The sequence below is a fragment of the Delphinapterus leucas genome, chromosome 1 (genome assembly GCF_059928025.1).
Source record: "Delphinapterus leucas isolate spDelLeu-1000000601 "Yukka" chromosome 1, BTC_Dleu_Yukka2, whole genome shotgun sequence".
In the NCBI taxonomy this organism is placed as follows: Eukaryota; Metazoa; Chordata; class Mammalia; order Artiodactyla; family Monodontidae; genus Delphinapterus; species Delphinapterus leucas.
The window spans coordinates 145,281,480-145,309,004 of NC_143129.1; the positions used below are offsets into that span (position 1 = coordinate 145,281,480).

At 37.8% G+C, this 27,525-nt stretch overlaps 2 protein-coding genes across 8 annotated transcripts in view; one reads left to right on the top strand and one right to left on the bottom strand.

The window, feature by feature from the left end:
• TCEANC2 (transcription elongation factor A N-terminal and central domain containing 2) overlaps window positions 1-905 on the bottom strand; it is a 38,643-nt gene extending 37,738 nt beyond the window's left edge. The window contains exon 1 of one of the 3 annotated variants that reach the window (XM_022575747.2): window positions 1-176. The gene's annotated coding sequence lies outside the window, so the exon portion shown is untranslated. The other 2 variants (XM_089922319.1, XM_089922329.1) reach the window with 2 other exon arrangements.
• Window positions 489-25,661, top strand: TMEM59 (transmembrane protein 59). 5 transcript variants are annotated; one of them, XM_089922308.1, is made up of 9 exons: window positions 496-764; window positions 4,657-4,689; window positions 5,913-6,018; window positions 7,522-7,616; window positions 10,198-10,350; window positions 11,947-12,028; window positions 12,902-12,986; window positions 15,597-15,705; window positions 24,873-25,661. In XM_089922308.1, exons 1-9 carry the CDS (start codon window positions 573-575, stop codon window positions 25,026-25,028), a joined length of 1,011 nt encoding a protein of 336 aa, XP_089778434.1. In that variant the 5' UTR covers window positions 496-572; the 3' UTR covers window positions 25,029-25,661. The 5 variants fall into 5 exon arrangements, with proteins under 5 accessions (XP_089778411.1, XP_089778412.1, XP_089778434.1 ...); XM_089922285.1 differs by lacking the exons at window positions 4,657-4,689; window positions 24,873-25,661 and adding an exon at window positions 19,641-20,525 and having other exon boundaries at window positions 489-764; XM_089922286.1 differs by lacking the exons at window positions 4,657-4,689; window positions 24,873-25,661 and adding an exon at window positions 19,641-20,525 and having other exon boundaries at window positions 491-764; window positions 12,905-12,986.
• The last annotated feature ends 1,864 nt before the right edge of the window (window positions 25,662-27,525 follow it).

Here is a 27,525-nt window from a genome sequence, read left to right on the forward strand (position 1 = left end):
CAGGAATAGCAGCCCTGTCAGCAGCTGGGCCTCTCCAGAACGCACCCTCTGAGGGCCCAAGCCTAGACCTCGGGGGTCAGAACTAAACGACGCTTCCTTCCTCCGCTGCAGTTTCTCGTTAGAGGATCAGCCAGCCGGGAGAACACCGACGCCCGTCAGCGGGGTGGAGGGGGTGGGAGTGAACCAAACCACATTCCCCAGAATACACCGCGAAGGGGCGGGCTCGGGCGCACCTAGGGCGGCTGTAGTTCTCCGAGACCAACTTTCCCAACCCACCGTGCGCCTCCCGCCTATGGAGAACCACATGCCCCAGCGTGCCTCGCGAAGCTAAGGAGTCGCTTCGCTCTAGTACTCGCGATGTTTGGACCCACTTCCTCTCGCCAATCTAGAAGTTAGTAGACCTAGAGGTGGGGCGAGAGGCGGCAGTTTCGGGCGGGTCAGGGCGGAGCTGAGAGGACTGCAAAGCCGGAAGCAGCGGCCCGCGGGACTGGGAAGGGGCTGGTCCCGGAAGGAGGAGGAAACCTGAAAAGAAAACAGCAACAAGCTGAGGTGCTGTGACAGAGGCAAACAAGATGGCGGCGGCAAAGGGGAGCCTCTGGGTCAGGGCCCAACTGGGGCTCTCGCCGCTGCTGCTGCTGCTGACTATGGCCCTGACCGGAGGCTCGGGGACCGCTTCGGCTGAAGCTTTTGACTCGGTCTTGGGTGATACGGCGTCTTGTCACCGGGCCTGTCAGTTGACCTACCCCTTGCACACCTACCCCAAGGTAGGGCCCGTCCAAAGCGGGCTACAACCCTTCCGTGGCCTCCCATCTCTCCGCTCTCCCGTACCTCTGTCGGCTTTGGAAGCCTGACTGTTGAATCCACCCTTCAACCGCTGTCTCCCATCTGTGTAACTCCTGTTTTCTTCCCCTAATCTTACCCGCACCGCGCTTCTGCTGTAATTACCGGAAGTTTGTGCCGCCCCTACCCTGTAATAGGCTGGGGACACAAAAATAAGCAAGACACGACCCCTTTCCTCTGGGGCCTTGCGGGGCAGCAGGGGAGACGAACACTCGGAGGGGGAGGAGTATCCAAATGATTAATGCGGGGTCCTCACCTTCCAGGGACGGCGGGGGGAGTGGGGCAGTTGCAGATACGCCAGCCCACAAAATGTTAACTCTTAACCCCTGTTCCCTGAGCGCCTCTCTGGGCTGGGACCTTGCAGTCTGTTCCTGGAGTCAAACAAGTAGACAATTCCACCATAGTATGAAATACATCAAGGAGTTGGGAGACGCTTAGGAAGGGCTTTCCGCCTGTGTTGAGTAACTGTACAAGGCGCTCACACTGGGACTGGAATGGCTTAGAGAAAAAGCAGTTAGGTTGCTGCATTCAGAAAACTTACCATTCAGTGCAGCAGAAGACAGAGGGAATAAGTGGAGTGGGAAAGAAATGAAACTGCCCTTAGTAGGGGGATCACAACTTATGGACAGAGTGACCCTTCCTCCCCTCCTTGTCCGCCCTCAGGTGCTGCCTTTCCTTTAATTCCATTCCACTAATCGAGTTGTTTTGCAGCTTCTAAAGAACTGTTGACTCAACATCCTAAATTGTGTGGTGACTCCCCCACCCTTCCAAATATATAATTTGGGTATATCATCCTCCCTCCCCCGCCTTTCTTTAGGAGAGCTTTTGCTGGTCTTTTTGCCCTTGCTTTTCCTTCATCTTCCCTATGCTGTATGCTTAACTGTGTGGCTAGCCCTCTTTGCTCTCTCAAACTACAAAGTGACAGGTTTAGGATGTTCCTTATTGGCAAGTGCTTTCAGGCTTTTGAAATTCTGAAGTTCTAAATGCTGTCACTGCCTGTATGTTTGTTTACTGCTGGATTTTACATTGCTTGAGGATTATCAGTTTTCAAGAAAAAGTGTGGGAGAGGGGATTATCAAATTTTCAGTCAGAGACAAATATAGCAATCAAGAGAGAGAAATGAGGAATTCTGACTTCCAGACCTTCAAATCCATGTGTACTGCTCCTGGATACATTATTTTTTTCTCTTCTTATAAACCTCTCATAAGTAAGAGGATTGTATGAGGAAACTAATATTGATTTGTCCTGGAATTGGGCAGAGACTTATTTTGTATCTTTCTAGTGTTTGGATGTATTGGTTGTTTTGTTTTGTTTTTTCTGAGATTTTCCTAGCAAATTTGTAGTTATTTGAATACATATGCTGCGAGAATAAACAATTCAAAAGGATGAACATTTCTGGAACCTCTAGGTATTTTTATAATATCCACTACTTTCTAACAATTGATGGTGATATCTAAGTGTTTTTTACTTATTCAGTACAGCTCTTCTCCGCAGGAACTCTAAATCATCTGGCTCCCTGTGTGTCCTGGCCTTAAAATTGATTAACTGTCTACTCTCTGTTAGCCAGTGTGATGGGAGATTTACCTCCATTATCTCCAATTCTCACCCTGCAAAGTTGGGTTTTACAATTGAGGGAATCGAGGCTCTGAAACGTTCAGTGACTTGCCCAAGGTCACATAGCCAGGAAGTAGTGGAGTAATAGGAATTCAGTCCTAAAACTGGCTGTATAATGCTGCCTTCTATTAATAAAGTTATATTATTACAAATATTTAATTTACTTATTTCACTGATGTCCGTCAGTCCTCCTTCAAATTATTGTGCTTTACAGTTCAGGAAAAAGCAGTGTGTGTTATAAGAAATTAGATGAATTTACAAGGTCCTGTAGCCTCTCTTGGTCTGGTATTTGTGACTGGCAGATAGAACTCTCATTTTAATGACTCTTTTTCAGCATTAATTATTTGTTGCAAGAAAGTAGGATACTTTACTTGTTTGTAAGTAGATACTTAAAATTATTATATTTTACCCTTTAACTTTCTTCAAAAGTATAATTGCTTAACTTGTCTGGGTCCAAATGCAGGAGACATAAGTCATGTTAATAACAAAGATAATTATAGAGCTAGCCTGGTCATTTTTTAACAGTGTGTGGGCTCTGGAACCATACAAACCTGGGTTCCATTCCCAGCTTCACCTTTTTTTAAGTTAATTGATTGATTGATTTTTGACTGAGTTGGGTCTTTGTTGCTGCACGTGGGCCTTCTCCAGTTGCGGCTAGTAGGGGCCACACTTCCCTGTGGTGCGCGGGCTTCTCATTGCGGTGGCTTCTCTTGTTGCGGAGCATGGGGTCTAGGCGTGCAGGCTTCCGTAGTTGTGGCACATGGGCTTAGTTGCTCCGTGGCATGTGGGATCTTCCCGGACCAGGGCTCGAACCCGTGTCCCCTGCATTAGCAGGCGGACTCCCAACCACTGCGCCACTAGGGAAGAGCCCCAGCTTCACTTTTACTATCTGTGCGTCCTTGCTGATTACTTAACTTATCATGACTTCATTTTGTCAACTATAAAAAAAAAAAAACAAAAAAAACACCTCACACCTTGCAGAGCAAGTGTGAGGATTAAAGATAGTATACATGGCACTCTTAGCACAGTGCCTAACACATGGCAATAGATAGTTATTTCCTTTGCCCAATGTCATAAAACCAATTTGGTACATACAGTATATTAGTAATGCTGAATAAGAGGGAGAATAGTTAGCCTGACTTAGCTCAGGATAAGAATATGCATGTAAAATCTATAGATAGTAGGGTTCCTTCTTTAAGGAGGATTCATTAAGTTTCCTTCTAATTATTTAGCTGGTATTCAGTTTGGTGGGGAGCACCATTTCCTTGTGCTCTAAATTAGGGAAGGTCTATTTTATATAAGCTTGCCAGTCACTTTGGATACATAGGGCATGAAATATTATCTAGAACATGAAACACTTACTTGGAATAAGATTATGATTTTTAATAGCTACCGATTGAGTGCCTGCTCTGTGCCAGGTATCCTATGATACATTAAGTGTTAGCACCATGCCTGGCACATTATGGGTGCTCATGAAATATATTATTAATGTTATGTCTACTTATTAGTTAGTATAGCATAATATTAATGATGTTGTAGATATAAGATATATAAATAAAATAATAAAGTATAAAATAAAATACTCATCATATTTCAAGATTGGCATATGAGTATTGGTCACTGTTTTACAACTAAGGAGTTGAGGCTGAGAGAGATTAAGCCCCTTGCCCAAGGTTGTACAGAATAAGTGGTGAGGCTGAGCTTCTAACCAGGCCTGATTCCTGAACCTAGGCTCTTTCACCATGCTACAGTCTCTTCTGAAAATGGTACTGGAGGGCTTATTGGATTGGTTTAACACATGAAAACATATCTGAAAATGAAATGGTATGCAGTATAGCTCATACTAATGAGCCCATGCTTCCCCTATGCAATATAAGGAAATATGTGGTGCTCCAAAGACGTAAGAGAATTCTTCCACTGTTTTACAAAGCCTGCAAAAGCTACTCAGGTATGAAATTTATTTTAATTGCTAACTCTTTCAATTTCACTGTAACAATAAATGCAGCTAGAACTGAAGTCCAAAAATGCACTACCATCAAAGTTGTGTAATAAAACTTGTTTAATATTAGACTGCAGCCATCTCCTCTTAATGGATTGTTGCTGCTACATAAATTTTACTAATCCTGCTGGAAAGAAATGCATACCTTTGTATTCCGTTGGTTGCTAACTGGTATATGCACATGCTGTTTCCTTCCTTATTAGGTGCCTGCCAGTTTGTACACAGTGAACTACACAGTAAGTTGAGCGGGCTCCCCCACATGTACTGGTTTGTTTCAAATACTATACATTTAACCAAAGAAAAGCCTGTTGAAGACGTTGTCATTAGTCTTATTAAGCAGTTCACATTTTCCAGAGATGAGTCTTTCCTATCTTGAGCTCTCACACATATACAATGATGCTTATAACTGTTGTTTTCTATTTTTAAAACCAGTTATTATGATTAACACTACTACCATTTATTGAGCACCTTCAATGTCCCAGGCACTGCACTAGGAATAGCTGTCTTCTGGCATTATTGAGGGGTTTGGAGATAATTTATAGTTTTTATTTCCTTTTTGAGATTTAGATAGGTAAAGTAACTTGTACACACTGACCTAAAAGGTTTTATTCCGAGTCTGGCTGATTCCAGTGGCCTTTCCCATATGTCACATGTTGGCCTTGTTTGTGTTCTCAGTTCAGGTAAACCAAGTTTAAAAAAATCCTTTCACTTAAGCATATTTTTAGATGTATACCTCACTTTATGGGGGCCTTTATGGCACTATTTGCCATGTGAAGCTAGTCGTGATACTTTTCCTGATAAGCCTGATGATTCGTATAAATATTTATGTGGCAGAAGTACACCATTGGTCCCTAAAGTACTTGTTTACTCATTTATACCTCTATTAAAGTTCTGATTATGTCACTGTTATTTTCAACTTTTCCCCCCAAAATATGACTATGGAATATGGAAAAAGGGTGATGTTTTTAACCCACTAGGTTTGTTTCTTGGATATCACTTTTATTATTTATTTGTTAGTTTATTTATTTATTTTGGATGTCACTGTTAAAATAAGGAACTAAGGGCTTCCCTGGTGGCTCAGTGGTTGAGAGTCCGCCTGCCGGTGCAGGGGACGCGGGTTCGTGCCCCGGTCCGGGAAGATCCCACATGCCACAGAGCAGCTGGGCCTGTGAGCCATGGACGCTGAGCCTGTGCATCCGGAGCCTGTGCTCTGCAACGGGAGAGGCCACAACAGTGAGAGGCCTGCGTACCGCAAAAAATAAAAAAATAAGGAACTAAAACTTCTTTGTATGGCAAAGGTCTTGGTATTACCTGGCTCCTATCATTTTTCTTTCAGTCATAAATCTTTTGTTGGACAATTATAATAAACCCTATTAACTTTGCTTTCTTTTTGACCTATTTTCCCCCCGAAGGAAAAATGCTAGTTTTTGGTAATCCTCCCTGTTCTTGAACTCCCTAGGAAGAGGAGTTGTACGCATGTCAGAGAGGTTGCAGGCTGTTTTCAATTTGTCAATTTGTGGATGATGGAATTGATTTAAATCGGACCAAATTGGAATGTGAATCTGGTAAGATGCTATGCTAATGACATCAGCAGTATATAACATTGGTGTTTTCTTTGAGTTGTGTTATGCTTTTTATGTGCTTTCCTCAGAAAATGACAGGCATACTGTTTATTCATCCAGCATACTTTAATTATTATGAAGTTAAACTTTTAGTAGATACTGCTAGAAATTTCATGGGCTTTAAATTTCATCTGTTTATTGAGACAATGTTTATTTTATGCTGTGGATAGGACACCTTTGTTTAAGTAAGCATTTGGTTTAGACAAATGCAATAGTAATTACCCTTCTTATAATTCATCACTACCTTTTCAATGGATGGTATAATTTTCCTAAGCCTTTCATTCATAGGCTAGCTGACTTAGCTCCAAGTTTTTTACTGAATCAGGCCTTTGACTCAGTATTTAATAGTGTATTCTTTGTGGGTCATGCCAATAAAAGAAGTAACCAGAGTTTTGTCATCTCTTAAACCACTATTCTTACCTTTTGCCAAAAGTGATGTGTTTAATAAAATAAACCTGTAATCAGGACAAAAATGATATTTAGCTTTTTAAAGAACTGTAATGGAATTTTCTCCATTCATTACCTTACACTGTTTATTCAGTGTAGCAGGAGGTACCTTTCTCCCTATCACTATGCCAGTACTCACATTTAGCCTCTGTGATATCATAAACTTTTTTTATGGCTCAGTCTCCTAAATGGCCATCTTTATATGTGCATAATGCTGTTCAGTTTATTATCTAGCACCTTTGGGAAGTATATTACAAATGCATGACTGGGTGGAAAGAAAAATAAAATTGTTATAGTGGTAAAGTTATATCACAAGAAAGAAATGGCTCTAGTGAACTAAATGAAGAGTATATATGGTAGAGACTCATCCCAACTTTAGAATCCTGCTGTAGAACATTTTCTAAGTTCAGTTTTCTCAGAATTTAGGATGTTAGACTGATTGCTTTGTTTTATTTTTCCTTGCCATGTGAATACCCTTGCTTCTCAACTAAGTGATTCAGTTCCTAACAGTAATATCATATATTTGTGTAAATTACTAAAGTATATTATTTTGTTCAACCCCATGAAATAGGTGGTGGTAGTTCAGTTTTAGACCTATAGAAATCAATAGAGAGGTTAAACAGCTCCACCTAAGTCACATACACTGCCAACAAGTGGTGAAGCCAGAATTTCAGGATGCCAGTTCAGTGTTTTTTCCACTATGCAAACCTTAGCTGTGAGGATCACCTCATATGAATGTCATCATGTAGCCAGAGCCTGAGTATGTAATTAATAGATTTATACCTGGAAGATCTGACTTGTGGGAGGCAGAAGATATGGGGTTTTATTAAAAGAATACATTTGCTACTGTTACCAAATGTGGAAATTCATATTGATGAAATACTTTTTAAGTATAATAAATTTCTTTATAAAATTTCTTTATAAGATGCCAATGTTCTCTCCCTTTTCTTTCTCTCCTTCTCTTTTTTTTCTTGTAATTTGACTGTTTTTCTCTTCCAGCATGTACAGAAGCATATTCCCAATCTGATGAGCAATACGCTTGTCACCTTGGTTGCCAGAATCAGCTGCCATTCGCTGAATTGAGACAAGAACAAGTACGAAACAATTCTGCCTTTCAGAAATGCCTGCTTAGATCGCACTTTGTATTGAAATGTATATTGCCCACATGATCCTATTTTAGTGTTATATTTTATAATTTGTCTTCAGCAAACAAATTATATGTTTGCAAATAGAAAAGTCAATTGATTAATTACTTTTGTATAATGCTTTACTGTTAAGATGTATGTTCACACCTATAATCTCATTTTGGTTTTTTTTCTAGGCCCAGTGACAGTATTATCCCCATTTTGCATATGAAAAAACTGAGGCTCAGAAAAATTGAGAGTTCCTTTTTTTCATCCCATCTGCTATTGCCTTAACTCAAATCATCATTATTTCTCATCTGTATTACTAAATTAACTTCCGATCTATCTTCCCACTTCAGCCCCCTCTAGTCCATCCTTTAGTCTGTGTCCAGATATTTATTTTCTGTGTCCAGATATTTATTTTCTAAATGGGAATCTCGTCATGTCATTCTCCTGTCTTATATACTTCAGTAGCTCCCCATTACATACAGGTTTAAGTCCAAACCACTTATCACAGCCTGGCTCCTGATTACCTCTTCTATATCATCTCTTATAATTCCCCACCCCTTATACTCTATCCAAACATACTGGGAAAAGTTTTTTAATTTTATTAACTCTGGCATAAGAAGTACAGCCACATGGTACAAAACTCAAAAGGTTAAAAAAAAAAGTTGACCCATATTACTACTGCACTACATGATCTGCAGTTGGTTGAATTCTCAGATGCAGAATCGCGGATATGGGGAGCCAACAATAATTTGTGTACATACACAGATTTCGGCACCCCTAACCCCTGCATTGTTCCAGGATCAGCTGTATAGTGAAAAGTCTCCTACTCCTGTATCTCTTAGCCACTCCATTTTGCTCCATTAATGTAGCCAGGGTTACCAATGCAGAGGTAATTTATATATATACAAGAATACATGTATTCTTTCTTTTCTAAAATATAAGTAATAAATAAAGAATGTCTACTCACTTTTTTTCACTGCATACATGTTTCATTGTATGGATGTATCATTTAAGTGGTCCCTTATTTGTGGACATGTAGGTTGTTTCTAATTTTTTAAATTTATAAATGATGTTGCATATTTTTCACATTTATATCTATAATAAAATCACAGGAGTAGAATTGCTGAGTTAAGAGGTATATGCATTTTTAATTTTGAGAAATAGAGCAAAATTGCCCTCCATGGAATTTGTATCAGATTTTAAAATTGACATATAATTCATTCTATAAAATTCACCCTTCTAAAGTATTTGGTGCAGTAGTTTTTAGTATATTCACAAACTGTGCAACCATCATTACTACCTAATTCCAGAACATTTTCATCATCAAAAAAAGAAATCTCATACCCATTAGCAGTCACTCTCCTTTCCTCCTCCTCCCAGTCCTTGGCAATGTACAACTTTTATTACAGTTTTAATTTGTGTTTCTCTTATGAGTAACTTTAAAAATAATTTCTAATTTTTAAGACCCATATTTATTTCCTTTTCTCTTAATTATGTACATACTGAGCAGTCCTTAATGTTTGTAATATGACATTATTTCTTGCCTCTGTCCCTTCTACTCCCCATCTGCTCAGTGAATCCTCTTGATTCAGAGCAGGTGTCATGTCCTTTGCGAAGCCTTCTTAACCACCTCTGACCCCAGTTTGGGTTATGTGCCTTTCCCCATACACATGTTTCACCCTGTGTTTCACCTCTGTCCTATACAGATTAAACACAGATATACAGTGATAAATAGACACACATGGTTTAAAAATCTTAAAATTTATAATCTTAACGAATGCTTGTTTAGTGAACTAATCAATGAATGATTTCACAGCTATTAAGTGGGAAAATTGGATCATGAATACAGATCTTCTGATTCTAAAAACTCTTCTCTCTTAATACCCCATACTGCCTCTCTTTTGGAATGTAGCAGAACCAAAGCTATCCCTAGAGTTCAGCAAGTTGTATCCCACACTTGTGCTCTAGAGGGGCCCACTGCTCCTAAATAAGCCAAGAAGTCAGAATTGGAGGGGAGGTGATACCAATTAATGTAAAAATCTCATCAGTAGCTTACTGTATATAGTCAGCCCATAAATACTTCCCTCACTCTGCCCTGTTATCAGATACCTTACATTTTATGCATATATTCTTTTTTTTCCCATTGGTGTTCATTATAGCATGGTTTATTTTACATGAAAGCATTAAAGATGAGAATATGATTTGTCCCTTCCCCTTCTACCTCTTGAGGACTTGCTAATCCTTATTTAATCAAATCTTAAGATTCTCCACATTTTTGGACCTAATTCAAAAGCCTGTTATTTTGATAGAGGTGACAGGTAGCTTAAAGTGTGTTTGGTCGCAAATTAAAGGATCCTGTGATTTTAAGCTTCTCATAGTTAATTTGCATAGGTAATGAAGAGTTTACTCTAATGTTGATGACTATGGTAGAATCACTTAATGGTTTATATTCTGTCCCAATAAGGATTTGATTATGTTGCTCTCTTGAATATACATATATAAAAAAATAATACATTTCTCATGGTTTAATTTTTTTTTTAAGCTCATGTCCCTGATGCCAAAAATGCATCTACTCTTCCCTCTAACTCTGGTAAGGTCATTCTGGAGTGATATGATGGACTCTGCACAGAGCTTCATAACCTCTTCGTGGACATTTTATCTTCAAGCTGATGATGGAAAAATAGTTATATTCCAGGTGATGACTGTGCTTCATAGATTCATTTAAATACCAACAGTAGTAATGTATGTGTCTTAAATGAATGTCTTAGTATAGAGCCATGTACTTAGTCCCTTACAAATATTTATCATCAAATAATAATTACTTCCTAACCTACATTAAAACATTGGGCATCAGGACCCAATTTGACTTACCCCTCCCTCTGCCCATTGGAAACCTATTTAAAGCCTGTTGTTCCTTATCGTATAAGAACTCTGAATCTGCTAAATTTTAGAGTGGTTAAATTGATAAAAATGAAACCTCTAGATATGAAACATAAGAAAAATTAATGTAGTTTGAATATAAATAATGTGTATTTATATCACATATGGATATTAGGGAAAAGCAATAGAACATAATTTTTAGTTGTTAATAGTGCTTTTTCTCATAACTCTTATAAGAGAGCTTGTTGAAGAAGCATATTGCCTTCTAGAGAGGTAACTTTTCTCCTACCTCATTATTTACCGTGTGATATGATAATAATAGCTGCTGTTTTTGAAGTTTCATGTGTACTAGGCATTTACATATATTATCTCAAATCTTCAAACAACTTCATGAGGTTGTATTATCACTATTTTATTGATGAGGAAACTGTGAGTCTAACTTATTTAAGGTCACGCTGCCAGTATAACAGAATTAGGCTTCAAACCTGGGTTACTTTAGCTCCAAGGCTCATATACCACCCTACCATGCTGTCTTCCTTTTAATTTGGTTGTTAAATTCCTCAAACTTACCAGCCAACAAATTATGTTGTGATGCTTTCTCTCAGGTAATAATTAAAGTAAACCCTTTAATTATTATTGCCAATTGAGTGGCTTATTATAAGGCTAGTCTGTGATTTTTAGCATTGTCCTGAGTCTTGGGTACCCTGTACTTAATTTGGTAATATGTAAAACACAGAAGGAGTTTTCTCTCTTTAAGTTCATGAATAAGTTCTGTGTCTGAAAGCTACTTAAGTTAAAGCTTAAGTTGACTCTCAGAGTGGAGTCCTCCTTCATTCCTGATTAGATGTGAGATTAGCTCTGTTCTTCTCTTTATGTCAACTTAAGTGTGACTATGATGGAGAAAACGCCACTCCAGAGAATCAGTGCTACATAGGAGATGTAAAGTATGGAGCACTGAGCTATAATTTATGAATTACTCATACTTAGAGAAGAATGGAATGTTTCAGATGAGAAAGAATAGAGATAATATGTGTTTAACCAGAAATTTTGGCAGTCTGCTAAATTATTCCTGATCAACCAGAATTAGAACTCAGTTTTGCATGGTATGATACTTAATGTACTATGTTGTAATTTGTCCCTCTTTTTTTAAATTTTTTTTATGTTGTCAGGCAATTAAACTGACTAAATTCTTGATGATGCTATAAGTCTGCTTCTTTACAAGGCACTGGATCTAATGTTTAGCAAGTGCAATTAAAATATATTGTGGTTAACATGTTTTATTTTTTATACCATACTTCTGTTACTTTTTCTCAATTTGAATCTTTGTAGAGATGATATGTTATAGAACTTCCTACTGAGAAAAGCTTAAGAAGAAGTACAAATGACTTAATTGCTTTCATTATCATTTTAGTCTAAGCCAGAGATCCAGTATGCACCACAGTTGGAGCAGGAGCCTACAAATTTGAAAGAACCGTCACTAAGCAAAATGTCCTGTAAGTTTTATTTTAAGTAGCTTGGGATTAAAAACATTAACAGTCAAATCTGGTGGTGTTAGAATTGGTTGTATGATTGTTTTTACACTAATGGAAGGTGAATAAATAATTTTTAAAACTGTGGTTCTCAAACTTTAATATGCATTAAGATCTGTAGAGTTTGTTAAAGCAATTTCTGAGCCCCACCTCCAAAGTTTCCAATTTACTAAATCTGGGATAGGACGTGAGAATTTGCGTTTCTCACAAATTCCTGGATTCTGTTGCGGCTGGTCTGGGGACCACACTTTAGAATCACTATTCTAAAAACATTTAGTTTGCTTTGAAGGATGTTTTGAGTATGAACTAATGAGAGATTCTGGTATCTCCCAACAAACTAACCAAATAGTGAAACTACCATGAAAATATGTTTTTATTCTATTTTTATTTCTGTGCTAGAAGTGAATTTAAACTTATAGGAATAGAAAACATCAGGCTAAAACTGCTTACCTTTTAAAATGTGCTAGCTCATACCTTATTTTAGATACTGATTTTATTAACCTTTTAATTATTTTGGTGGGTGGATAATGACAGCACATAACACAAGGCCATCTTTAGATTTGAACAAACCAAATTCTATTATTACATTCAGAAATGTAATTAAACAGAAAGCATCAATGTCAATAAAAATTTGAAAGTAAAATAGGAAATTCATAATGTTGTATAATATCCAGTTGATTTTTAATGTGCCAGAGGAACTTGCATTCATTATAAAATATGTCAGATTACATTTATAAAAGCAGCTGGACATCTGTACAGTGTATATATCTAGAAGCAGTCATTTGAGACTAGCTTTTGGAATATAGGATATCATAAACGTGTACCTTATTATTTCAGCAGACCTTCATATGAGAAGTTCACACGCACATAGGAACTATCTTGAAGATGGAGAACGTGATGGTTTTTTAAGATGTCTCTCTCTGTATGTATTCATCTTCACTTATGCATATAGGAGATAAAATCTGGCTTGTATCAGAGAGATGCAGTCCTTTTTATTATTTTAAAGTTATATTAGCTGCTCAAGAGTAGAAAACTTTTTTTTACCTTTTACCTTTTCCCTACCAAATCCAAAGTTGTACTTTTGGATATTTTATTAGTTTGTTTAAAAGGTAATTCTCATACTACTTTAATCAAACCCGAGCGGGTAGTTTTTTTCACAGCACAAAAGCATCCTTGTTCTTATTGGGAGTCTTTGATTTATGTTATGATATGTGCTTCTTCAGGCATCTCAGTTAAGCTTTAATTTAATATTTATTGAAAAAAATTCACATATGAGTAAACCCACACAGTTCAAATCCATGTTGTTCAAGGGTCAACGGTATTTACATAGCATTTACATTTTATTAGATATTGTAAGCAATCTAGAGATGATTTAAAGTATACAGGAAGATATGCATAGGTTATATGCAAGTACTACACCACTTTATATAAGGGAATTGAGCACCCTCAGATTTTGGTATGGGAAGGGGCAGCAGTCCTGGGACCAGTGCCCTGGGGATACCAAGGGATGACTGTGTGTCTAAATGGTTTGGGGGTTGGATTTTTGTTTTTATCTATATGGCCACACAGGAGGCTAGGGGAGGTAGATAAGGGCTACAGATAAAGGAGGGCTTTGTGTTCTATACTGAGTGTCATCTCCATGCCAAGGATTCTTTTTTTTTTTTTTTTTAAATAATTTATTTGACTGTGTCGGGTCTTAGTTGCGGCGTGGGCTTCTCTCTAGTTGTGGCGCATGGGCTCTAGAGCACGCAGGCTTAGTTGCCCCTCAGCATGTGGGATCTTAGTTCCCTGACCAGGGATTGACCCCGCGTCCCCTGCGTTGGAACGCGGATTCTTAACCACTTGACCACCAGGGAAGTACCCATGCCAAGGATTCTTAAGGGTGGCAAGGGAAAGTGGGCAGGCAAGGGTAATTGTTACCTTGTGCCCTCCTGGGAAGGAATATCAGGCCTTCTGAGGGTGAGGAGGGTTTTATCAAAGTATGCATGCTTCTACTCCTCCAAGGAGTTGTGATATGAGCTTTCTCCCTGCAACCACCCCCCACCCCTAGCCAAAAAAAAAAAGAGAGAGAGAAAGAGACAGTAGGCCATAGCACTTGGTGATAATTATCTACTCTGTGTCAGATACCAGACCAAGCACTTGAGTAGAGAGGTGAACAAGTGTGTATACACTCTAGTGGACTATTCTGTCTCAGGTGTAACACTGCAGTAGCCCACGCTACATGCTTCCTGTAATTTCTTAGAGTAGAAATAGTTTCTTGAGAGGTTTTATCAGATACCAGTAGGGTTCTGTTAGAACCTAAAAATTAATGCTTTTTACTGAATAAACTCTTTAAAGACTGGGTAAGAAAATGAGAATTAAAATTTTCCCTTCCTTTCATTGCTAAACTTGCTTTTGACCTTGTACAGAAAAAAGGGCAGTTTTTCTCTCTCTCAGTATTTTGGATTTTTGTTGCAGTTTGATAAGTTTTATGGAACCTAAATAATTAACTAATTTTAAGTTACAATTTATTCTTTTTTTTTTTTTTGGCCATGACACGCAGCTTGCCAGATCTTAGTTTCCCAACCAGGGATTGAACCTGGGGACCCGGCAGTGAGAGCACTGAGTCCTAAACACTGGACTGCCAGGGCATTCCCTACAGTTTATCCTTAATACTGCATTACCTGGCATCTTATTGATGCCTTATTGCCTTTTAACATTTTGTCATGTTTTATGTTATTCTTTTAAATCTAACATTTTAAAAATAGCTTCACTTGTTCTTTAAATCTTAATCTATAGTTTAGTAAACAATAGGGCACTTATGGAAAAAACTCCAGGTGCTGATTCTTGTAACCGGCCTTCTACCCTAAGATATTTTAATCATAAGAAAAATATAACTATCTCTTTTTAAGATATGTGCTAATGGATACAGAATGCTTCATAATAGATATGGTCTTGTAAGTTGAAATTCAAGTAATTGTGCTAAGTTAAATATTTGAAATGTAGTAGAGAAGCTAACTTCTGGAAGCCTGTTGTGAATCCATTTATAAAACAAATGATCATTTCATAATTTATCTATTCTGTACCTTAATTCTTTGGAATATTGGGTTTTCTTAAAGCAAGTATTATCTTAATACCTTGCAAAATAATATATGACATTTGTGTAGCACTGTACAGTTTATAGGACACTTTGATTTGCCTTATCTCATTTAGTAATTTAAAAATACCCTTAACAGTAATTTGCTTTAATTTCATATATTTAGCAGAAAGCCAGTATGTCTGATTTTTTAATTTATAAAAGTAACATAGCCATGTTATAGAAACTTGAGTAATGGAGGAAAGGACATCATATCACCCTAATATAATAGCTATTATAATATTTTCTTCTCTAAGTATGTTTTTTAAAATAGTTTTAAAGGTAGTACACATAAAGTTTTAATTATATTATTAAATAAGTACACAAGATTGATTGCCTGTAATTGTTAAGAGCCTCCTATTTTTTATATTATGCAATTTTAACATAACTAATTGTTGATTTTTTTTTTTCCCCCAGTAACTCCGGGTGGATTTTAACCATGACTCTTGTCCTCTCCGTGATGGTATTGCTCTGGATTTGTTGTGCAACCGTTGCTACAGCTGTGGAGCAGTATGTTCCCTCTGAGGTAAATTTAATTCTAACTCTTAGGCCTTTTGAAGACTGAGCCATATGATTTACTTTTTTTAATGCCTTATTGGTTTAGCTAGAAACGCAAAGCCTTTCTACTAATAGAATGAGAGAAGATTTGGTGGTTTTAATCACACACCGAGATTGGCACACATGAGAATTACAGGTTCTCAGCACAAGAATCACTTTCCAATTTTCTGTGGTGCTAACTACCATAATGACCAGTGTATGCCGCCTGGTTTGAGTACAGTGTCTCTCTTCTCCCTAGACCTTTGAGACTGAAAAAAACCCAGTGACATCAGTTTCTAAGGTGATATATAAGAAAGAAAGCTTGTAGAACTACTTAAAATTTTAAATTTAACATTGCCACAAATGTTAAGGAATAATTGCTGCTTTAGAAGCAGCAAGGCTAGAGCTTTTGATTTTGAGTAATGTGTTCTGGTATACCCTGATAGAGATGGAAAACTGTCTTGACTTTCTTGGTAATTAAAATTTAACTGGCTCAAGAAACATACTGTTAAGGTAAAGGATTTTTGTTTCAGAAAAAAGGTCTAATTTCTGTATGGTACTGGCACAAAAACAGAAATATAGATCAGTGGAACAGGATAGAAAGCCCAGAGATAAACCCACGCACATATGGCCACCTTATTTTTGATAAAGGAGGCAAGAATATACAATGGAGAAAAGACAGCCTCTTCAATAAGTGGTACTGGGAAAACTGGACAGCTACATGTAAAAGAATGAAATTAGAACACTCCCTAACACATACACAAAAATAAATTCAAAATGGCTTAAAGACCTAAATGTAAGGCCAGACACTATAAACTCTTAGAGGAAAACATAGAACACTCTATGACATAAATCACAGCAAGATCCTTTTTGACCCACCTCCTAGAGAAATGGAAATAAAAACAAAAATAAACAAATGGAACTTAATGAAACTTAAAAGCTTTTGCACAGCAAAGGAAACCATAAACAAGACGAAAAGACAACCCTCAGAATGGGAGAAAATATTTGCAAATGAAGCGACTGACAAAGGATTAATCTCCAAAATTTACAAGCAGCTCATGCAGCTCAATATCAAAACAACAAACAACCCAATCCAAAAATGGGTGGAAGACCTAAATAGACATTTCTCCAAAGAAGACATCCAGATTGCCAACAAACACATGAAAGGATGCTCAACATCACTAATCATTAGAGAAATGCAGATCAAAACTACAATGAGGTATCACCTCACACCAGTCAGAATGGCCATCATCAAAAAATCTACAAACAATAAATTCTGGAGAGGGTGTGGAGAAAAGGGAACCCTCTTGCACTGTTGGTGGGAATGTAAATTGATACAGCCACTATGGAGAACAGTATGGAGGTTCCTTAAAAAACTACACATAGAACTACCATATGACCCAGCAATCCCACTACTGGGCATATACCCTGAGAAAACCATAATTCAAAAAGAGTCATGTACCACAATGTTCATTGCAGCACTATTTACAATAGCCAGGAAATGGAAACAACCTAAGTGTCCATCAACAGATGAATGGATAAAGAACATGTGACACATATATACAATGGAATATTACTCAACCATAAAAAGAAACGAAATTGAGTTATTTGTAGTGAGGTGGACGTACCTAGAGTCTGTCATACAGAGTGAAGTAAGTCAGAAAGAGAAAAACAAATACTGTATGTTAACACATATATGTGGAATCTAAAAAAAAAAATGGTTATGAAGAACTTAGGGACAGGACAGGAATAAAGACGCAGATGTAGAGAATGGACTTGAGGACGCAGGGAGGGGGGAAGGGTAAGCTGGGACGAAGTGACAGAGTGGCATGGACATATATAAACTACCAAATGTAAAATAGATAGCTAGTGGGAAGCAGCTGCATGGCACAGGGGAGATCAGCTCAGTGGTTTGTGACCACCTAGAGAGGTGGGATAGGGAGGGTGGGAGGGAGACGCAAGAGGGAGGCGTTATATGTATCTGTATAGCTGATTCACTTTGTTATAAAGCAGAAACTAACACACCATTGTAAAGCAGTTATACTCCAATAAAGATGTTTAAATAAATAAATAGAAATAAATAAAAACAATGACTTTTGAGCTCTTAAAAAAAAGTCTAATTTGATGATTCAACTTAGCTTTCAAGGAAGGAAAATTAATTATATAACTAAACATAAGATAATAAATTCTGTTGACATCAGATCCAACTGAAATAAACTTTAGTTCTCATATGCCTCCAGAATGCAATAGAAAAAGAGAGAAAAGAAGAAAGGAGGGAAATTTGAAGAATGGTATTGATTGGCAGAGACAGGAGGGTGGACAATATTCCCAGGTACAGACAAGAATAAGCTACTATCAGGGAAGGACTGTAAGCAGCTGACTTGATTAAAAGAACTTAAATTAGGAAATTAAACCAAATGAATAAAGTTAGACAGGATTGGGAAGAACATTGAATTGTGGAAGTGTTAGACAATGGGTGAATTTCTGTAGAACTCATCTGTTTATGATATGATCTGAACATCCTCTTGCTAATTACCTATTTGTGTTCTTGTTTAGTTCTGATATCCATATTTTAATCATTTTATTGTTCCTGATAAAGTTGAAATTACACATCTTACATAGGATTGCCTTTGCCTATTACTTGCTTTTGAACTGCCCCATGCACTCTAAATCCTCATGACAACAAAGCTACAAACGCAGAGTAGTAAATCTTTATTGACACTGTGGTACTTTATTCCTTCCATTAGCACAATTCCTTCTCTTTACTTCTAGGATGCCCCTTGTAAAAGAAAGATACGCGTAGAGATTGGTGTGGTTATTTCCTGGAAAGATTGAATTACTGGCCTCAGGTGGAATTTACCTTGATAAAATCACCACTACCTGGCTTCTGGTTCCCAGGACTACTGACTAATGTTGAGCATTTTCTGCTGGACACCGTTCTAAGCATTTTATATGAATTAGCTCATTTAGTCCTTTCAGTAACTCTGTGAGATGGCTACTATTATTATCCTCTTTTCCAGATACGAAAACTGAAAGAGAGAATGTATTATTGCCCCAGTGTCACATAACTAGTAAGTGGTAGAACCAGAATTTAAACCCAGGTCATCTGACTCCAAAGCCAGTACCCTTAAGTTTTTTAGTTAACCTGGAGTCATCACTAGGGAAGTTGATTATGTTACTTGTATCAGGAGCTCATCTTCTGTGTAACCTCTTTTGACACTAGGAAGTTGAACACCACTGGGACCACATGTTTCATGTTTTTGAGCCAGGATGCTCAAACTCTCTTACTGAAACAGTTCTTAGATGGACATTTCATAGTTTTTCCTCTCTTATCTCCTTACTTGACTTATGGAATTGATCTCCTCTTCTGGTGTTGTTTAGACATAACAGTGCTTCACGCTGTGGTTTTGGTTACATCTTACAGACCTGGGGATCTGTCCCTCCCTTTCAGAATACTCTTGGTCTTTTTCTTCCTTTTAGATGTTGTCTCTGCTGTGATAAATTTTGTCTTGATTGTATAGCTTTAATTCTGTGAGAAGTTCTTTCCCCTTATTTCCAAGTTGTTTGTAGAACGCCTCGTTGTTCCCACATATGCCCAGGCCCCTGGATCATAAAGCCTAAAGCATCAGAACCACACGTGGAGTCCTGTTGGCAGCTATTACATTCCCTCCTGATATCTGCATATGGGTGTCACTTTCTTTCCCCTCTCTAGAACTCTTCTTCCTGTCCTTAACAATCAAAAGTATGGTGACATCCTCAAAGAGCCTATGCTTTCCTAAGATACATCTTCTAGAAAAATATATCGAAAACACTTATTTGAATTCACTGCTTTTAGGCTTTACTTTGTATCTGAAACCACACTTTAGCTAAGTAATAATGTTTTTTCAACTGTTTTTTTGTTTGTTTTTTTTTTGCCGTATGCAGGCCTCTCACTGTTACGGCCTCTCCCGCTGCGGAGCACAGGCTCCGGACACGCAGGCTCAGCGGCCATGGCTCCGCGGCATGTGGGATCTTCCCGGACCGGGACACGAACCAGTGTCCCCTTCATCGGCAGGCGGACTCTCAACCACTGCGCCACCAGGGAAGCACTCAACTGTATTTTTAATTATAAAAATTCTACATACTTGGTATAGAATTTATAAAGTTATATATAAAGAAGCAGGAAAAAAAATCACTCATCCAGAACTATTTCATATTGCCATTTTAGTGGATTTTTTTTCACAATTGAAAACTGTATAGGACTTGCCTGGCAGCACAGTGGTTAAGAATCCACCTGCCAATGCAGGGAACATGGGTTCAAGCCCTGGTCCGGGAAGATCCCACAAGCCGTGGATCAACTAAGCCCGTGCACCACAACTGCTGAGTCTGCGCTCTAGAGCCTGCGAGCCACAACTGCTGAGCCCGTGAGCCACAACTACTGAAGCCTGTGTGCCTAGAGCCCACGCTCCGCAACAAGAGAAGCCACCACAGTGAGAAGCCCGTGCACCACAATGAAGAGTAGCCCCCACTCGCCGCAACCAGAGAAAGCCTGTGCACAGCAAGAAAGACCCAACACGGCCAAAAATAAATAAATAAATTAAATATATATTTTTTTTAAAAAGCTGTATTAACTGGGACTTCCCTGGCCATCCAGTGGTTAAGAGTCCATGTTTCCATTGCAGGGGTGTGGAGTCAGTCCCTCGTAGAGGAACTAAGATCCTGCATGCCTCACAGCGCAGCCAAAACAAAAAGGAGAAATAACAAGCTGTATAAACTATTTCAATATTAATGTTTTGTTTCTTATTGTAAAATATAGCAGTGTAAATACTCCTTCCCTGGTATTTTCTCCTTTATTTATTGTAAAAGTAGCTGAGAATTTAGCATTAGGAAAGTTATTCAGATTTTCTTAATCAAAAGCTACCTATTTTAAACTTTACTTTCATAAAACCTTTTCACTGATTTTATTATTGGAACATAAGTTACTTCTGACCCCTCTCCATAGTAACATGAGACTCCGTGTTAAGAAATACAAGCAATGAGCAATGTTATTTATATTTTGTTATATTATTTATGTATATAATCCTATGTGTTTATAGGAAATCATAGACCTGCTGAGAGAATGTTTCTCTTCAGTATGGACCTGGTATCTTGAGCTCAAACATGAAATATAAAAAGCTTCCTTTTCATTCACTACAAATAAAGCTTAAAATGGTGCTAATAAGGGCCAGGAATGTGGTCTTGGAAACTTATGAGCAGCTTTATTTTTTTTATTTAGGAAAGCTCTGAAATAATTTATCCTTAGCCTGTTTTGTATATAGTAGGTACTCATCATATACCACTTGATAGTAATGCCAGAAAGAGTTGGCATTTGTTGATCTTAAAGCAGTATCATTTTGAGTGACTTACAAAGATTTTGATCCTTTTTTCTCCACTGTTTTTCCCTGTTCTTTCACATTTATGATGTTTTTTTGAAACTTCATGAAATAATGCTTTTCTCTTGTTGAGCTGTCTATTTAAGATAATAAAGAGTTATCATTCATAGTGGTCCTTGTCAGGCAGGTCAAACCTGACTTATAAAAACAGGGTTCAGCAATATTGGATATTCCTTTCTAGAGACCAGGAAGCCTCAGAAAATTGCCAAAGCCACAAATAATAATATAACTGCTGCCTCAGTGTTAATCTCATTATCTGTTTGCATCCTTTTTTCTTATTTGTCAAGACCATGATCATCTGATTTCAAATGGTTAGTTAAGAAAGGTTTTAGAAGACTTCAAATAACATTCATGTTAGTAAATCACAGACACTTATGGATAACATATGATGTGCTAGGCCCTGTTCAAGAGATTAGAGGTACAATGAAGAATAACATGAAGGTGGAACAAAGTTGAATGTTAAAGGCTGCAATGACTCAAGAAGTAGGGTGGGGGCTTCCCTCATGGCGCAGCGGTTAGAATCTGCCTGCCAATGCAGGGGACACAGGTTTGATCCCTGGTCAGGGAAGATCCCACATGCTGTGGAGCAGCTAAGCCCAAGCACCACAACTACTGAGCCTGCGCCCTAAAGCCCATGAGCCACAGCTACTGAAGCCCACGTGCCTAGAGTCTGTGCTCCACAACAAGAGAAGCCATGACAATGAGAAGCCTGTGCACTGAAACGAAGAGTAGCCCCCGCTCACCGCAACTAGTTAAAGCCCACGTGCAGCAACGAAGACCCAACGCAGCCAAAAATAAATTAGGTTAATTTTTTTAAATAGTAGGTGAAACATGTCTTAAACTATAATAAACATTATTTGTCTAAAAAAAAAAAGACCAAGAATCTTGCTATTTAGAAGCTTTAAGTCTCAAGAGAGACAATCAGAAAACGATGTAAATGCCATAGCTTTTTAATCTAAATTCTGTTAAGAAAATGAGTTTTAGAAAAGATTTATGTACATCTAAGATTGCATAACTGGTTAGTGGCAAAGGCAGGCCTAAAGCCCAAATACATACTAATTGAGTTTATTTTTAACTTTTAGAAGTAATACGTGTGACATAAAATTGACTTCCTCTTCCTCACTTCTCAGATAAACCAGTCAATAGTTTTTAAAAATTTTTCCAAGCAGTTGCCATTTAAAAATTTTATCTTTTATTTCTTGTTTTATCAATTTTAGACATTATGTGATGTCCTCCTACTAAAGGATGAGTTTAGTTCCCTTATACTGTCTTTCACTTCCATTTCTTCAGTTGCTGGGTTTTGGGGTTTTTTTTTTTTATATATATAAATTTATTTCTTTTATTTATTTATTTTTTGGCTGCGTTGGGTCTTCATTGCTATGCGCGGACTTTCTCTCATTGAGGTGAGCGGGGGCTACTCTTCGTTGCGGTGCGCGGGCTTCTCATTGGGGTGGCTTCTCGTTGCAGAGCACAGGCTCTAGGTGCATGGGCTTCAGTAGTTGTGGCACGTGGGCTCAGTAGTTGTGGCTCGTGGGCTCTAGAGCGCAGGCTCAGTAGTTGTGGCGCATGGGCTTAGTTGCTCTGCAGCATGTGGGATCTTCCTGGACCAGGGCTTGAACCTGTGTCCTCTGCATTGGCAGGCAGATTCTTAACCACTGAGCCACGAGGGAAGCCCCCAGTTGCTGGTTTTTATAATGTATATTATTATTTTGTATACATTTAGTGAGTGCTTTACAAATTTCTGTTGACTCCTCATTACTGCCTTTCCTTCTCCCTTTTTATACTGTCTCAATTTTCATTAATTATTATGATTGTTGACAATAAAATATACTCATTCTTCTGTATATATACTTTCATAGGTTGATCTGAAAAATTAAAATCCACTAGGCAGCATTTACAGTATTATGATTATATAAATATTCAAAGTAGAACACTGGTTCTATTAAAACACTGGCAAATATAAACCTGAATACTTAAAAGTGTTCCCAGGAGAATCTTCCATATATCTCTGCTTAATGGAACCCATTTTTGTTTTGTTCTGGCTTTCTTCCCATTTTCTAAGTCATCTCAGTTGCTACTGTTTCTTGTATGTTATTTTCTTTCTTGATTTCCTCTTTACTTTTGCTGGACCTCCTTAAGTAATTTTTTCATAAAGGATACTTGAGCAATAAACTTCCCAAGGTAACACTTTTGAAAATACCTCTGTTGTACCCTTGTATTTGATTAGTAATTTGAGAATACAGAGTAGCCACAGAATCACTAAACATACTGGTTAGAGGTTATCCACATGCTCCCATCCATTTCCCTGCACGAATTTTACTCTTTCTCCCTGATCTTCTAGATAGCTTCTTCCATATAGATGTTAGAAATAATTTAAACAGTTCCTGGTCACTGTTTCAAGGTTTTTAAATGTTAAATAGAGTTGTGAAAGTTTTTCTTTCATTGTGCCCCAGAGCAAATTATCACATGTTAATTTGGGTTTTAAGGAGGCCTTAGTGTATCAGATCCATGTCCAATCCATCAACCACTGAATTTGTCTTGAAAATATTCTCTTACTGGAAAAGTGTCAGGTACTGGGCCACCTCCTTGGTGCAGGATAGTTATTGCCTTGAAACAGTAGACAGCAGACCACATCTGAAATGTGTTCAAGTAAGCAGCCATCATGACAATCACTTTTAGAACTTTTTTATCACCCCAAAAAGGAAACTTATACTAGTAGTTACTCCCCATTTCCTCCCAAGCATCTTCACCAGCCATAGACGACCAATATGTGTGGTCTCTTGTGACTGACCTCTTTCACTTAGCATAATATTTTCAAGGTTCATCCATGTTGTAGCATGTATTGGTATTGTAGATACTTAAACTTTTGAAGGTGCTCTTTATTCTAAAAGCACCTTTCCAACATCAGGTACTTCTGTGTCAGTGTGTCTTTTTAATATAGTCAGTTGCCCTGTCAATAATGTCAGCACTTCAGTTTTTAACTTACAGAATCAGAGATTTATTGCCATATGCATTAACAACAAAATCTATCCCATTTGTTAGTAAAAACTTTTCCTTTTCTATTTTTTCCTTTAGGAGATAGGCCTATATCTAAATAGACCTACTCTCAAAAGATATTAGACATTTCCATTATACTTCGGTGAATTTTATGACATTTGCACTGATTCTGTGTTATGCTTTCATTCTTTCGTTTTAGTATCTATCTTCTTGGATATGTTAGTAATAATTTGAGCTTTTATATGTTTATAAAGACCTTTCTATCAGTGTTAAAGTATTTCATGTACATTCTTTGTTCTACTCACAGCCTTTTAAAATAGTACATACCATTTTCCATATATGTTAATTTAGAACATTTAGTAGCAGAGAAACTTAACCCCAAATCATTTGACCACTTGGTTGGAGAGCTAAGAACTTAAAGGAATTGATCACTTAAGGCATCAAACATCCAGAATCCATGCTCTTGTATGACCACACTTACTCCATTTAAACCTGAGCAGTTTTTCTTGATGCTCAGTTGTTAACTTCTAAGTATTTTAAGTCAGTACATGCGGAAAAGTTTTCTTTGGCCATCCATTGGGAACTGAATCACATATCTGTAACACTTTGAGTAAAAGCATTCTTGAGGACATTTATAGAAATTTTTTTTTTACCAGATACCCACAGATTAAATTGCTATTTTTGAAGACTTACTTGAAGAGGTTCCTAATTATCCAAATTGCTAATGTTCGTTGATTGTTTTTTGCAGAAGCTGAGTATCTATGGTGACTTGGAATTCGTGAATGAACAAAAGCTAAACAGATATCCAGCTTCTTCTCTTGTGGTTGTTAGATCTAAAGGTGAAGATCATGAAGAAGCAGGGCCTCTACCTGCAAAAGTGAATCTTGCTCATTCAGAAATATAAGCTTTTTTTTTTTTTTAAGAAAAGTGTATAGACATCTAAATTTCCATTCCTCATAGTGCTTTTTAAAATGGTTTCATTGGCTATAGGACTTAAAAATCACTATTAAATGCAAATAAGTTACCGAAATCTGTGACGACTGTATTTGCTGTAATTTTACCTGTAATTTTTTTCTAGTAATTTAAGAGATGGATATTTGGGATTGTATTTTTATTTTACTAATATCTGTGCTGTTTTAATTATTATTTGCATTGTTTTTGTTTGTTTCCTTTCTTAGCCAAATTCTGTGAGCTGATCATTGTTTTCCCCCACCTCCTACCATGTCAGTCACCTTAGTTAATAAGTTGAATACTCAGTAGGATATGACACTCCTGCTCAGCAATGGCCCACAACCTGTAATTTGAAATTTAGTAGAAAATGCCCTTTAATACTCTACATTTTCAGTTGTATTGAACTGAAATCATTAAAATTTTATTTGAATAATTATGTGCTGGAATTTGAGTTAATATACTAATTTTCCAGATCGTCCCTTTCACCCCTACCCAACCCAGAAAATAATGAGGAAATGTTCTATGTCTGTTTATTGCTATATGATGATCAGAGAGCAAATTAAAGCAAAAATGATTCACAAATGCATTTTATGTTATTTTGCACAGGCTATGGATGGATCTTTCCAAAGAACTATTTTTCTCTGTTAGAAAGCATATCAAGTATAAGTTAAAGATATTATCAGAGAAAGCTTTTCTTTTTTTTTTTTTTTTTTTTTTTTTTTTTTGCGGTACGCGGGCCTCTCACTGTTGTGGCCTCTCCTGCTGCGGAGCGCAGGCTCAGCGGCCATGGCTCACGGGCTCAGCCGCTCCGTGGCATGTGGGATCTTCCCGGACCGGGGCACAAACCTGTGTCCCCTGCATCTGCAGGCGGACTCTCAACCACTGCACCACCAGGGAAGCCCCAAGCTTTTCATTTTGATAGTAAGAATTAGACTCCCGTGTTGCACAATTAAGTATAGAATTCACTTTGCAAAAACTGTGATTACCATTCCTTTATTATTATTGTCAATAATACAGATACAGAAATAAGAGTGACATCAAGTAACATAGTACACCACAGTCTTAATGTGATTCAGTGTCATTAGACGTGAAATGTTAAATGACTTTGCTAACCAATACTTTCCTCACATGGGCATTACTGGCAACTGCAGTAGTGCTGTTTGAATAAAGAGTAAGTCACACACTTGCCTTCAGCCTAGTCATTAGCTTTCTCTGAGTCAAAAGAAAATACAATTAACTAATCAAGTAAGGCTTTGGTCACAAAATATAGGTTTTGCTTTTTTAAATAGTAGGTTGTCTAGATTTGGAAGATAGAGGGTTAGAAAGTATGTCAGGCAGTCGTCTCTCTGATTTTTTGTGAGAAAACAGTTATAAAACATGAGAAATGGATTGGATTTACCTTAAAAAAAATAAGCCCAGTTGTCTTATTTACCACCCATGGTATACACTTATGTTCATTAATCAGACACACATTTAATTGCAATGCACCCAGTGAGGCCAACTGAGGGGAATATATTCAAAATGCTGCAGATTTATAGGAGTCAGAGAGCCCACTATTAGGAAAGGCCTCCCTTATAAAAACAAAACAATGCGAAAGAATATCTCGATAAGAAAGAGCAACTGTATAATTGTCCTATGCTCTTCCACCTTCCCTTGGTTTTGTTTCTCTTTGCTTCCCGAATGAGATACCCCTGAGATACCCTCAATCCTCTTGAAAGCATTGATCCAAGTTTAGACAAACTTTCCCCTCTTGTTTGTAAGAGACAATTCCTTGTATGAGGAAATACCCAATCTTTCCTGTTATTTATCAGGCACTCAAATATTTGTGTCCTGCCTTATTTTCACATGATTAAACCAGACTGATGTTTTCAAAAACAGTTTTACTTTTATTTTTATTTATTTATTTTTTTGCGGTACGCGGGCCTCTCACTGTTGTGGCCTCTCCCACTGCAGAGCACAGGCTCCGGACACGCAGGCTCAGCGGCCTTGGCTCACGGGCCCAGCCGCTCTGCGGCATGTGGGATCTTCCCGGACCGTGGCACGAACCCATGTCCCCTGCATTGGCAAGAGGACTCTCAACCACTGTGCCACCAGGGAAGCCCCAGTATTACTTTTTAAAAAAAGAAAAGAAAAAGCACCACCACCACCACCCCCCAAAGGTATACAGCATAAAAATATGTGACTTGAAAACTGCAACAAAAGCAAAGAAACTGGCCCCTTCTAAAGTAACAGTTTAGCCCTTTGGGTGGACCCAACTTTACTTGTTTCCATTAGACAGGTATCACCTTCTTTCCTACCACACAGCATATTCTTGGGAAGCTTGCCTTGGTTCTAGGCAAATTATCAAGACCCTTGAGTCTGGTTCAAACCTCCCAGACTCCTGAGGTCCTTCTTGCTTGGTTCAGGTCCCTGGTGTAAGAGATAGATACACTGATTCAGGCAATTACAAA

Bases quoted from the DNA above. Each gene is read 5' to 3' on its own strand.
- TMEM59 (XM_089922285.1), top strand. From the start codon at position 573: ATGGCGGCGGCAAAGGGGAGCCTCTGGGTCAGGGCCCAACTGGGGCTC. The intron at 6,019-7,521 runs GTAAGATGCTAT...TTTCTCTTCCAG, and splicing joins CAAATTGGAATGTGAATCTG to CATGTACAGAAGCATATTCC. The intron at 10,351-11,946 runs GTGATGACTGTG...TTATCATTTTAG, and splicing joins GAAAAATAGTTATATTCCAG to TCTAAGCCAGAGATCCAGTA.